Genomic DNA, 13,691 nt, shown 5'->3' on the forward strand with positions numbered 1-13,691 from the left:
AAAGAGTTTTCCAAGTGGTTGTGCTAGTTTCCTCTCTTCCTAGTTACGGATGGAGTTCTGATTGCCTCCCATCCTCATTAATATTTGCTATCACCAGGTTTTGATTTTAGATAGTCTGGTGGATATGTAGCAGTATTGAGTTGCGGTTTAACTCAGAATTTCTATGATATATTTCTGTGTTTATCGATTTCTAGCTGAATTCTCCCAAGGTCAAATAACATATTTTGTACGATTTCAAGCATTAAAAATTTGTTGATACACGTATGGCCCAGCATATGATCTATTTTGGTAAATGTTTCATGTGCATGTGATAATGTATATCCTTCACTTCTTGGGTACACGTTCTGCTAATGCCAAACATTGTTTATCATTTTGTTTAAACTTCCTATATTCTTTTTTTTTTCAATATTTATTTTTGAGAGAGAGAGAAAGAGAGCACATGAGCAGGGGAGGAGCAGAGAGAGGGGGAGGGAGAGAATCCCAAGCAGTCCCCTCGCCGTCAGCACAGAGCCCCACGTGGGGCTTGATCCCATGAACCATGAGATCACGACCTGAGCCAAAATCAAGAGTCAGACGTTTAACCGACTAAGGCACCCAGACGCCCCGAAACTTCCTATATTCTTAATGATTTGGCACGGGGGGGCTCATACTATAACAGTTGCTGAGGTTGTTTTTAAAAAATGTTTCCATTTGACTAAGATTGTGGGTTTTATTTTTGTCTTTAGTTCTGTCAATTTTTGGCTGTATATGTTTTAAGGCTACATTATTCGATCATCGAAATCTTAAATGATGATATCTTCCTGGTGAACCACACCTTTGGTCATTGTGAAACATCCTTCTTTGTCTCTGGTTACGTCCACCTTAGTCTTCCCTGTCTGGTATCAGTAACTGGCTTTAGTTAGTGTCGGTGACTGTGGCAATTTGTGTTTTCCAAAGGTGGCCCCAGCGTTTCCCATCTGGCTCGTTCTCTTTACTCCTGCAGTGGTAGCAGAATTCACGTTGCCTCCTTTTGAGCCCCTGTAGTCCTTTGTATGATTTCTGAGGCTAGTCATGAGCATCAGTGCACTTCTGTCTTGCTTTCTTGAATGCCAACCCTTGGAATTCAGTCACCAGGCTATGAGAAGCCCAAACTGGCTCGCATGGAGAGACATGTGACAAGACCACGTCAGGTGCTCTAGCCTACAGCCCCCCTAAGGCCCCGGATGATGTGTCAGACGTGCGAAGATGCCACGATGATACCAGCCCTCAGCGGCCGAGTCTCCCTCAGCCTCAAGTCCTCTTGGACCTTCAAGTCTTTCCAGCCGAGCCCTAGACATCTTGGAGTGAAGAAAAGCCACACCACTGTGTCTCGTCCAGGTTCCTGATTGTGAACATTAAAAACGGTTCTGACACCACTAGGTTTTGAAGGTGTGAGCAATTGTAACTGAACGGGGTAGTGTAAGTTTTCTATCCTTTGTTAATCGTTGCATATCTCTCTGTTTTTAAGGTGGGTCTCTAGTAAACAGTAGGTAGGTTTTTAAAAAAAAAAAACTGAGTCTGATAATACTGGCTTTTAATTGGAGTGTTCAGTTTCTATTCTGTTTAACATAATTATTTCTCTGCAGCTTTGAATCTACAATCCTACTATGTTCTTACTATTCACTATACTCTCGCTATATTCCTTTTCTCTTCTCTCTTGCCTTCTTTTGGATTGCCTCTAGTTTAGTTTTGCACCGGCCCCTCATTGGCTTGTCAGTGACACACTCTGTTGTCAAACTTTTAACAATTCCACTGCACGTGGCAACCTGCATCCTGGACTTCCCACTCACATTTAAAGTCCCAGACACCCTCTCAAGATTACAGTCTTAAGCAGAGAGTGAAGTATGCAGACAAGGAGGCCAAGAAAGAAATCAAGATCGAAAATTATACCTAGGAAAGAGCTTGGTGCGTGGTTTCTGACACAAGAGGCTGTCTGGTCTATGTCCATCGGAAACGTATTTAGTTTCTGAAGGGATCATGTTTGCAAAGGAACCATGAGCCCTAAAAAGCCTTTGGCTGTTTTCAGCCAAATTTGGGCCCCCAAATTTCCATAAGTAGGACACAGTCTGCCAAAGCAACAGCCTTCAAGGAAAACACACTCTCTCCAAGGGCCGTTCAGATGTGGTTTGATAACAGACAAGGAAAAAGGCCCAAACGGGGAAGCTAGAGGCCACACAGAACAACAGACAAGGGAAGGCTACCCTGAGAGCCCCATCAAGGTCGAATCTGGGAGATCTTCCTGTTTCTCGGGCAGACATGCTCATTACTTATATGGACTGATGACTGTACCTCCTGTTCCTCCTTTTAGCAAATGGGAGCTTGTCCTCCTTCACCCTGGCCAGCCCGTGACATGCTGCACTCAGACCTGGGCAGTGGATGCAGACCTTCTGGAGAACCTCGCCCTTTTTTTTTTTTTTTCAAGGTTTTATTTAAATTCTAGTTGTTAACATACAGAGAACCTAGCCTTTGAACGGTATGCAGCGGTTGGTAAACTGCTTTGGGGGTTGTCTCCCCTGGGGTTTCACGAGTGGGGAGAAAAACACCATGAATATTAACCGCCTACAGGGGTATACTGCAGCTGAGACTGGTCTGTATTACCAAACCCATTTCCTCTTTTTTCGGGGCTCACGGACCTCATTCCCCATCCTCCCTTGTAAGAAAGCACGGCTTTGCGGAGTTCTAGCCAATGGAAAATGAATGGAAGAGAAAGGGCCATTTTGAGGCCTGGCCCATAAAAACCTCCCGAGAGATTCCGTCCCATTTTGTCTTGATGCTAAGGGGCACGGTGACGTTAGCAGCCTGCCTGAAGAGGGACGAGCTACAGGCGAGAAGGAGCCTCCGTTCCGGAATCACTGCTCCGGCACCTGTTTGGGAATTTACGTGAGTGGGAGAGAAATACCCATTTGCTAAAGCAAGCTAGCCTTACCCTAACTACCACACAAAGCCTTTCTTCACCTACCTCAATCACACACACAACTCTCTCTGCTTTGTCTGGTAGTTTAGAGAGGGGAGGGATATACTTTAAACACTCCATCCTGATAGTGTTTCTAAGTGGGAACAGAACGCCGAATTTTAAAGGAAAAGTCCCTAACTCCATTTGGAGAAAGTGTCCTGGCCCAGGAGCGGTAACAGCTGCCCTGTTCCCATCTCACTCCAGTGCGGAAGGCTTTTGAACCCTGGGAAGCAGGAGCCAGCAAGACCCCAGGAGAACGGAAGAAAAATGGAGTCAGGCAGAATCACAGATAATGTTGAGGTAACAGCTGCCCTGTTCCCATCTCACTCCAGTGGGGAAGGCTTTTGAACCCTGGGAAGCAGGAGCCAGCAAGACCCCAGGAGAACGGAAGAAAAATGGAGTCAGGCAGAATCACAGATAATGTTGAGGCAAAGTTACCTTGAGGTATCCTCGTTGGGTCCTTCCTCCCTTTTTTACAGATAAGGAGACACAGGCTCAAGAATTAAAGGGAGTCGTCGCATAAATTTGGTGACAGGGCTAAGATTAGAAGCCGGGTCTCCTGCTATTATCTATGGCAGAAGAAAATAGATAGGCACACACCATTGCTGCAGCCGGCGGTTAAACATTTCTTTGATGTCTCGTGGTTTTCCTGAAGATTTCATGCCAATTCCCCAATCGATACCATAACATACGCTCAATAATTTTATGTAAAAGAAAGTTTTAAATTACTCGTCATCAACTAGAGAGGACTCTCCCGGAAGACGCACTATATTTATCTACCCCTGGACACACTACCACTTACCTCCAGGCATGCACATACCCCAGGTTGAAACACGTGGCTGGATGGCAGACACAAAACGATCCTTAGCACAAGGGCCTGGGCCTGAACTCTTCTTGTCCTGATTCCTTCCCTCTATGGTCTAGCGCCCAGATTCAGCCTCAGTCCTAGAGAGTCAAGCATCACCCTCCAGGTGGGCCGGTCGGACTCCTACTTGTCCTTCGAGGTTCAGGTCCAACATCATCTCCTCTAGGAAGCCTCCTATGACCCATCCAAGTTTCCCTGCCCCACCCCCCACGCACTAGGCCCGAGGCGTCCTAATTCCCGCACTGCCCACGCCTCGTTCCAGTGCCGTCTGTTGGTATGTTTGCCTCTTCCAGGAAGTATGACACATAAAAAGTACTCAGTAATAGAAACGAGTGACCTGAAGGCGGTGCCTGGGTCTCCCTGGGGCCCACATCTCGCGCTCCCCGGCAAACTCCTGCTGGGGCCGCCCGGGTAGGGAGCTCGGCAAGTGCACACTTACTGGCTGGGGGAGGGGCTCCGGAGGTAGTGGGCCTGCACGGCCCTCACACTGGTTTCATCCTCCTCACTTGGGACGACCTGCTCCTCCTCTGGGTCCCCGCTGGTCGCCATGACAGCCTGCCAGTCCCTGTGGGTTTGGCAGGAGAAAGGTGGTTAGGGAATCCGCTTCTGGAGGTTTTGTGGGGGGAAGGGGTATATCGGCGGCGTTAGCGGGGGGAAGGTCAGCGCGTACCACCCACCCCCGGGAGGGAGACGACCCATGGGGAAAGCCCGGTCTGACTTGGGTTCGGCAGGACACCGAGATGCACGCCCCAGCTGTGTCAGCTGGACAGCTGACCTTGTGACCTTGGAGTCACAATATTTAAGAAGCGACAACCTGGCCCCTTCTCAGATCCCGGCAAGGAAGCAGCGAGGCGACCCAGCGCCCTGCGTCGACTAAGCTAAAGCCGTTGGAAAGCAAGGGATTCCTCAGGCCAGAAGGATCTTTCTGTTGGAACTCCTGGGTGTGCCCTCACATACACACAGGCACGTGAGCACACACACGCACGCGTGCGTACATATATGTAGGCACACGCCCCACTCACACAGACGCACGCCTTGGCCTCTCCCGGGGGGAGGGGCGGCTGGCCCTCTTCAGTGCCTCTCACCAAGGCCGCAGGGGTCATTGCCTTTGGCTCAGGCACCACCCTGATTAAGGAACATGAAATCCCTCCGGAGCTGGTCCCACACACGGCTGGGCCTTGCCACTCCAGGCAGAGTTGCTGCCCCTCTGCTTGTAAGTCTCGGGCTCGCAGGACACAATGAAGGGAGAGGCACACTCACCGCGGCTTTGCCTAGATCTCCACACCAAAGGGCAGTCACCCAAGGGCTGAGGGACCCGGATAAAAGGGCCAAAAGTTCCGATCAGCGAGAGGGACCAACCTCTCTCCTCTCTTCAGTGCTTCTGCTCTGAGGGACAGGACAGCTGTTAACGGGAAATCTTAGCTACCTTCTAAATTTAGCCTCTGGCCCCATAGCCTGGCAGATCTCTGGGGGGATGGAATGCAGTCTCAGGACCCAGACCTGAAAGCTGGCCCCATTTAACTCTTTCCCTCCTGCTCCTGGCTGATTCTCTGGACACCGGACACTGACATTGAGCAGCAAAGTTAGAAGAAGGTCAGGCTTCATAGATGGAGAGGCCTGAAGAAAAGGTTTCCTTTGGACTCTCTCTCTTGCCTGCAGCTACCTATTCAAAGTCTTTCCAGAAGGCGGTCTAGTGCCACAAATCTAGAAGAACGGAACAAATTGTATCCCAGCCCCATGTCAGTCTAGAGGGTGCTGGGAAAAAATACCCAATATATAGATTGGGGCAGGGGCTCTGATGGATGTCGGGAGAGGACCGTGGTGCAACTGAAGGGTATAGTCGACGGCTTGTGACCAGGGTTACGTTTCTTTGAACAGCGATGACTCTGAATAGTAAACGAGTAGTTGTGTTCACCCTCTACAGTCCCTCCCCGACGACACTCACATTCGTGGGGATGGTCAAGTGGCAAGCCTGGGTGGTGTAAAAATCCCACGAGCTTCGGGGCTCCTGGCTGGCTCAATCGATTGAGCGTTCGACTTCGGCTCAGGTCATGATCTCACGGTACAGTTCTATGAGTTCGAATCCTACATCAGGGCTCGCTGCTGTCAGCACAGAGCCTGCTTCCAATCCTCTGTCCCCGCTCCCTCAGTGCTCCTCCCCCACTCCTGCTCTCTCTCTCAAAAATAAATAAACATTAAAAAGATTCCACAAGCTTCATAAACTTCAAATGAGCTCATAGCCCAGGTTACTGCTCTTTGTAACCTCCCACCATCGCCATGACCAAAGCAAAGCCCAGAAACCCAATAGTTCAGCCCCTCATCTCACACATTCTATAATTACACCTCCATCCATCCATCCGTCCATCCCATCCCATTGGTCTACCCATTCACAAATGGTTATCTACTATGCGTCACATAATTATATGCTCAAAATGGTCCTTCTCCTTGGCCACATGGAACAGTGTCCTACACATAGTACCATCAAAAATTGGCTAAATAAATGAATGAGCTCACGCTTTATTAGGAGGAATGAGACACAGATCAAAAATAACTCCAGCATAAGGCAGAATGTAGTTAGTATCCTAAGAGAGATCCAAAGTGCTGTGTGAGTTCACAGGAGGGAAGAGCCCTTCTGGCTGAAGAAGTCAGGAAAGGCTCCATGGAAGAGGTAACGATACACACACTGGCCTTTTAAAAAAACAAGTTGGATCATAAGAGCAGATATGATGGGGGAAGAAACGCCAGAGGGGAGAGCATGAACGAAACTGGGGGATGCCAGGGGTTAGAGCTGGGAAGAAAGCAAACAGGTTGTGTGGCAGAGACTGGGCAGGGCTGGAGTTAGGGGCTCCTTTGGAAAGAGTGGTCAAGAAACACATCTCTGAGGAGGAACATGGCACCACCCCTGGCCAGTCACCAAACCTCCACCCTGAGGGTCAAAATAGGGACTCAGGAATTGACTGCCAAGGAATGGCCATAACTGAGAAACGCTGGGGATTCATTTCATGCCCACCCACTTCAAGGTTCCATAAAGATGAAATGTGGTTTGGGAGAGAGGTGAGATAAGGGAGGGAAGGGGCAGGGAAGGAGAGAAGGGCTGCCTCAGTCAGGGTAAGGCTCAAGATGATAGGACCACAGCACAGAGAACGAAAGGGTGGCAGGGAAGTAAGGGAGGGAGGGAAAGATGGAGACCCAACAACACACCTAAGAGAGGCAACAGATAAGGAGGGGACCACTCAGGAGGAGGCATGGCTTCTGTCTTCTGTATACCCTCAGTCACCTGCAGAGGGTGACATCAGGCCACTGGAGTGAAATCAGAAAAACACTCACTAGCTGTATGACCTTTGAGAGCTCATTTCACTTCTCTGAGAATCAGATTCCTGTTTGTAAAATAGAGAACAGTCATACTCATCTCCCCATTTTGTTCTGGCCACTCAGCCTAAAGTGGGGCCCCTTTCCTTCGCTCAATTTCATTTCCTGTAACATTTTCTGAGTTATGTTCCCCATAGCACCATCACCCTTGAAGTAGGGTGACCGGTCATTTCCACTTTGTCTGGACTAAGAGATTCCAGGGACAAGGGATTTTCTCTTTTAAAACCAGGGTAGTTCCGTGGGCGGGGGCGGCGGGGGTGGAGACAATCCCTTTAATAAATGGTGCTGGGACAACTGGACGGCTACGTGCAAAAAAATGAAACTGGACCACTTCTTACATCATACACAAAAATAAACTCAGAATGGATTAAGGACCTAAATGTGAGACATGAAACCATAAAACTCCTAGAAGAAAACACAGGCAGTAATTTCTTTGACATCAGCCACAGCAACATTTTTCTAGATATATTTCCTCAGGCAGGGGAAACAAAAGCAAAAATAAACTATTGGGACTACACCGAAATAAAGAGCTTCTGTACCATGAAAAGAAAAAAAAAAAAACCATCAACAAAATGAAAAGGGCAACCTACTGATTGGGAGAAGGTGTTTGCAAAAGATATGCCCTATTAGGGGTTATTATCCAAAATATAGAAAGTATTACTCAGCACCAAAACAACAATCTGATTAAAGAATGCACAGAGACCCTGAATAGACATTTTCCCGAAGCAGACAGATGGATGGCCAACAGACAAATGAAAAGACGCTCAACATCACTAATCATCACGGAAATGCAAATCGGAAACACAATGAAGACGTCACCTCACACATGTTAGAGTAGCTAACAAAGAAGAGACAACAAATAACAGGTGTTCACAAGGATGTGGAGAAAAAGGAACCCTCAGGAACTGGTGGTACAGCCACGGTGGGAAATAGTATGGAGGTTCCTCAAAAAATTAAAACTAGAAATACCATATGATCCGGTAATTCTACGGACACAAACTCAAAGAAGATGAAAACACTAACTGGAAAAGACATATGCACCCCTGTTTACTGCAGCGTTATTTACAGTCGCCAAGAAGCAGCCCACGTGCCCTCTGATGGCCAAACAGATGAAGAACATTACTCAGCCACAAAAAAGCATTCCTGCCATTTGCAACAACGTGGTTGGACCCAGGGGGCATTATGCGAAGTGAAATAAGTCCGACAGAGAAAGGCAAATGCCGTTATCATTCCGCTTACGCGTGGAATCTAGAAAACAAAACAAACAGACAAACGAAAAGCAGAAGCAGGCCCATAGATACAGAGAACGAACCGATGGTGGCCAGAAGGAAGGCGGAAAAATCGGTGAGGGGAGTAGGAGATCCAGGCTCCAGTTAAGGAACGAATAAGGCACAGCCAAGAGAATTACAGTGAAAGGTATCACAATAGCATTGCAGCATGGTGGGTGGTAGCTAACTTGTGGCGAGCACAGCATAAGGTACAAACTTGTTGAATCGCTATGTTGTACGCTGGAAACGAATGTCACATTGTGTCTGGTTCAACTCTACCTCGATTTTTTTTTTTTTTAAGGACAGTTCCAAGCAAACCGAGACAAGTTGGCCATAGTGTTTCTAAGATGGTCTTCTTTCTTTACTCGTGTGACTCTCATCTTCCCAACCAAATGGTCAGTTCTCTGAGCATAGAGCCTTCCTGTCTTCTTCATGACCGTGGCCGCAGTGTGGGTCAGGTGGGGGTTGAGGAGAAGGGAAGGAAGAAGGGGATCCTGTTGTGTTCTGGGGTGTGTCAGCAATTGTGGGCAACGCCCTTCTTTTATGGGCTTAGAGAACCTGCCTCTGAGATCATTCCCCTTTTTATTACAAGATGTTAACTTCCTATCTGTTATAGCAGCCCACGCCTTGGGGAGAAGTCCAGGACTTTGTACACCTGCCAAATGGAGAAAAGGCAGGGGGTGAGGGGGCGGCGACTGGTTCAAGTCCAGTCCAATAGGGTAGCTCCTCTGCCAGACCAGCTGACGAGCACAACCGGGGGGCCAGGCTGGGCAGAGGTGTGCAGGAAAAGGGAAACCACAGCGACAGAGGGCTGGGCCAGGCCAGAGGCTGCTGTAAATTCAGCTAGTCAGCCCAGACCTGTCTGGGGCTCAAGCCCAGGCTGGGCTTGGGGCACAGAGGAAGCAAGACCATGGCGAGGAAGATGAGGCCCGTGCTGGGGATGCTCTGTGCAGGTGAGTAGGCTCTTCCCCTGTCCAGGGCCCAGGGGCGGGTGAGACAAGGGGCCTGAGTGCTGACAGTGCCTCCTCAGGGAGGCCCTCCAGTGACATAGTTGAGTTCCTGCTGGGCAGAAGTACAGGTTCTGCTGTGCAGGCGGCAGTTTCCAGGCCAGAATCAGCATCGGAATGGTCTGTATATGCGTATCAGTAAATAAAACCCCGGTCCATTTCTGGAATGAATAAATCATAAATTCTCAAGCCTGTAAATTCTGATCCCAAATCAGATCACGAGATCAGACACACGATCTGACAATAGGGACTAAGTATTTGAAATCAAGTCCCAGAGAATGCAGAATGTGTGGACATCGACATGTTCACTACCTGGGGTTTTACCCGTCGCCTTAAAACTAGAGGAAAAGGCAATGGTAAAAGTGATAATATCTCCATCCCACGTAGGGAAACCGAGGCAGAGAGACACTGCAACTTGCTCAATATCATCCCCAGAGCAAGAGAAGACTCAAACCCTTCAAAAACCAAACTACAAAGGCCCTCTCCAAAGGTCGAAGCCCTTCAGCCCTTCCGATACTCTGGTCGCTGAAAACTTGGCAGATGGGAACACCCTGCAAAATAGAAATCAGACATTTGTCGATATAATGTTCAAATCCAAATCCACTGCTGCCAAAGAGCAAAGTCATCGCGTGGGGCCCATGGAGTGTTTAAGGGTTAGGGCGGAGGCCTTGGTGTTGGGGTACTGGGCACAGGGAGGAAGTAGAATGGAGAATGGAAATGGAGAGACTGGGGCAGAGGGAATTGGAGGAGTATCTCTAATTTAGTGTATTTGGCTATGCTGAGAAACCCCATCGGCCTGCCATCTAGAAACTGTTCCAGGCTTCAGGGATCTGGTAAAAATGGGGAGGAGGTGAAGAGTTATACCAGGAAACTTAGGAAACCCCAAGGCCTGGGAAGTGGGGCCAAGGTATTCAGCTGTTAGAGCAAGCCCCAGGACCAGCTGGCCTGTCGGCCCAGCGGGCCCCACGCTTCCCATCGCTCAAAACCTGGCCTTCAAGCCCTTAGGTGGAGGTCAAGGCCTGGATGTTGGCTCAAGCCCCGCAAGAGGCCCAAATGACTGGGGGTGGAGAGGCCCTCGTGAGCAGGTTAGAGGGCCTCGGTGGTTCATTCCTTCATGGAAAGCTCTTTACTGAACACATGGTTTCTGCAGGGGTCTCAGGAGTGAGGGGTCTGGAATGATCGCAGCCATGAGGGAAACTGTCTCGGCCATCAGTTGCTGACAGTAAGGATGCTTCAAGCCCTGAGGGAGGGAGGCTGAAAGGAAATGACCATCCTCCCCGGACTAGGCCAGGGACGCTCTGAGCCCGAGGTCTTGCCAGGGACGCTTCCCCCTCCCCCACCCCCCTGTACACATCCTTGCATTTGCAGTCTGGCTACCACCAGTGCATTTTTGGCCTAGCAAACAACTCTAAAACAAAATGCTCACCCGGCTTAGAATGAAAAGTGGCCTTAACCCTGAATTGCCCGGAGGGGTCCATTTTGCCCCTTCCTTTGAGGAGGCATGTGACCCCTGGGGAAACTCCCCCAGTGGAACCAGCTCTTGGGCCTGTGCTCAGACCGGATGATGAAGCGTGCCTTCTGCCGTCATCCCCTTCCCTCTACCCGCCCGGCCTGCGCGGTCCAGCTCCATGGGTCTACCACCTTTGCCTCCATACCTTACACGAAGGGGGAGGAGCTGGAGCAGTGGGCAGGACAAGCCCCGGTCGGTGGCCAGCTCAGGGCGTAGGGACGCTTCGCCAAGTGGAAACATCTGGGGACAAAATGCCCACTGCCATGCACAAGTGAGCAATGAAGGTGTTCAAAGGTCAAGCCTAAGAGCATCTGGGTGGCCCTTCCCACCATGTGTCAGGAGAGGACCCCAGAGGAAGGAGCAGGGAAGTCAGGGAGGGGCTCCTGGAGGAAGCGGAGCTTGAGCTGCGTTCCAGAAGACCTATTAGCCTTCCCTCCCGCTTCCTTTCGCCACCTGAACCTGCACAGGAATGACCTAGATTTTGCTGATGTCCTGGGCAGAGCAACACCCCCTCTGAATGAGCCAGTAGGCCCCAGGACTCATCAGACTTTGGGGAGACAGAAATTATGACATACGGTAAGGACCCAAATGGAAGGTGGCATATTAAAAATTTTAAAAACAATATGAAAGCCCACGGGAAATCAGCCTGACAAGACTAGTTCGCCCTTCCAGAGCAAATGTTCCCACCTCCTCCTATCATGGAGCTCTACCCCGTCACAGGCACGGGGAGGGGCCTCTCCCTTCCTGTGCTGACTTTACACGGCGGCGGTGGGGAGGGCAAATTAGTTAACCTCCATAAACCTCCGTTTCCCGCTCTGTGCAATGGGGGAGGGTAATCTATCATGTGTACAAATGCAGTGTGCCTCCCACAGGGTTATTATGGATAGTAAATGAGTTTGTAAACGTAAAGGTCTTGGAACAGTGCCTGGCGCATAATAAGCATTCAATAAATGCCAGTTATGATTATTACGGATATTATTAGTGCGGGCAAGTGTAAGTTACAGAGAATTAGTAGACTTTGGTAATCAGTCGCCTGAGCGCTGGGATCTGGTTAGACGTGTGCCAAGAAAGAGGCAGGGTCACCGTGGACGAGTCCTGAGTTATCGCCCCTCCCAAAGGCTTCTGGAGAAAACGGCCCAACTCGTACACAGAACTAAGGCTCTTCCCCTCCGGGGAAGTTTTTCCAGCCACCAGACTCCGTGAGACTTGAAGCGACGGCGGTACAGTTGCAGGAAAAGAGATGTGTAAAGAGGAAGCCGCCCGAGGGAAAACAAAGTCTCTAAGCAGCTCCGCCTGGAGTCACTAAACTCTTTGAACACTTGATAAAAGACACAAAAAAAGCCCCACCTTCCCAGAACTAGAGGAAACCCCTTTGAAGCTTATATTAGAAAAACTTTGGAAAGTACCGCATTACACAGAGAAACAAAGGAATCTATCATCCCAAAATACAGTAGAGGAGGAAATACATTTTTTCTCCCCCATCCGAAAATATTTCAACAAATCCATGGATGCTTGATCCATGGGGGGGTGGGGGGGTGTCTTTCCTGGGATCTAGGCGTCCAGGTTCCTGAACTGAGGCTGACATGCCCTTTTAGATCCCTTCCCTGGGGTCTCTGCTAGAGCCACAATTCCCAGCAGGATAATTTTCCCTAAAAGACTTACACTTGTCCGCTCGGAAGGTCACACAGGCTCGGGGAGGTCCCTGTGCTCTGCCCTGTCACAGTGCAGCAGATCTGAGCTCAGTGTCAAGCTGTATGTCCAAGCTCCTAAGCAGGGACCCGGCCCAGGCTGTGAGGTTTGTGGATTTCGGCCTTAGACGTGCACACCTGAGTAGAATCAGATAAGAGGGTGGCCTTGCGCCCAGCGAATCTTGACTCTGAGAGGACCGGTACTCAGGCCAGGGCCAGCATGGTGTCAGCGCGGCGCGCTGTGAGATGGGCAGCCCAGCCTTTCACCTGCTCCGTGGGTATGAGCCCTGTTGTCACGCCCATCCCCCGGGCCCGGCTCCCACCAGGGGCCTGGGTACCACCTGCTCCTGGTATCTGAGCACAGGTCAGAAGCCAGCACTCCCAGGGAGGGCTCATGTGCCCGGGGAATTACACAGTCTACCTGCCAGAGATTCGATCAGGATTAAAATGCCCCAGTCCCAGCCGCAGCCTCAAAGGGGAAAGATGTCATGAATGGTCAGCCCAAGGGGAGGACGCGTGCAAAGGGGGAGGAGTGATGGTTTAGGGCAGTGGCTATCAACCCGAGCTGCCCATCACAATCACCCGGGGAGTAAAAAACAGAGATGCCCCGGCCCCCCAGACCTTCTGAATCAGAATCATGGGGAGGCAGAATCTGCGTGTCTCCCTGAGGTCGACACAGTTACCCAGGTGATTCTCACGTGCCATCTATGTTTATGTCATACACTGAAACTTGAAAGAAAGTAGGTAATCAAGGGTCACCGCTGTTGCCACGGATACTCTGCAAGTGACTCGGCTCAGTTGTGCGCCATCTGGAGACTGTCCTGAGTTACCGTCCGGCCTCTGATTTGGTGTCTCGACTCAGGGGCCCAAGTGCGTGCATTCTCGCACTTTCGCGCGCATAAACGTCCCCTGGGGATCTTGTAAAATGCAGACTGATTCTGCAGGGCAGGGCCTGAGATTTCACATTCCTAACAAGCTCCCAAGGGATGGTGATGCTGAGAAACGGTTTAAGA

The 13,691-nt window shown here is 50.0% G+C and overlaps 2 protein-coding genes across 3 annotated transcripts in view; one reads left to right on the forward strand and one right to left on the reverse strand.

The window, feature by feature from the left end:
* STYXL2 (serine/threonine/tyrosine interacting like 2) overlaps positions 1–4,534 on the reverse strand; it is a 30,267-nt gene extending 25,733 nt beyond the window's left edge. The window contains 2 exon segments of the mRNA XM_019423475.2: positions 4,276–4,401; positions 4,514–4,534. Of these exon segments, the coding sequence (XP_019279020.2) occupies positions 4,276–4,385 (110 nt within the window). The 5' untranslated portion in view covers positions 4,386–4,401; positions 4,514–4,534.
* Positions 4,535–9,195: 4,661 nt separating this feature from the next.
* Positions 9,196–13,691, forward strand: part of GPA33 (glycoprotein A33) — a 36,844-nt gene continuing 32,348 nt past the window's right edge. For both annotated transcript variants that reach the window (XM_019423452.2, XM_019423459.2), the window contains exon 1: positions 9,196–9,426. In XM_019423452.2, the coding sequence (XP_019278997.2) occupies positions 9,384–9,426 (43 nt within the window). In that variant the 5' untranslated portion in view covers positions 9,196–9,383. The remainder of the gene's footprint in view (positions 9,427–13,691) is intronic.

The sequence above is a fragment of the Panthera pardus genome, unplaced genomic scaffold, assembly GCF_024362965.1.
Source record: "Panthera pardus isolate Hobbes unplaced genomic scaffold, ASM2436296v1 HiC_scaffold_21, whole genome shotgun sequence".
NCBI classification, from domain to species: domain Eukaryota; kingdom Metazoa; phylum Chordata; class Mammalia; order Carnivora; family Felidae; genus Panthera; species Panthera pardus.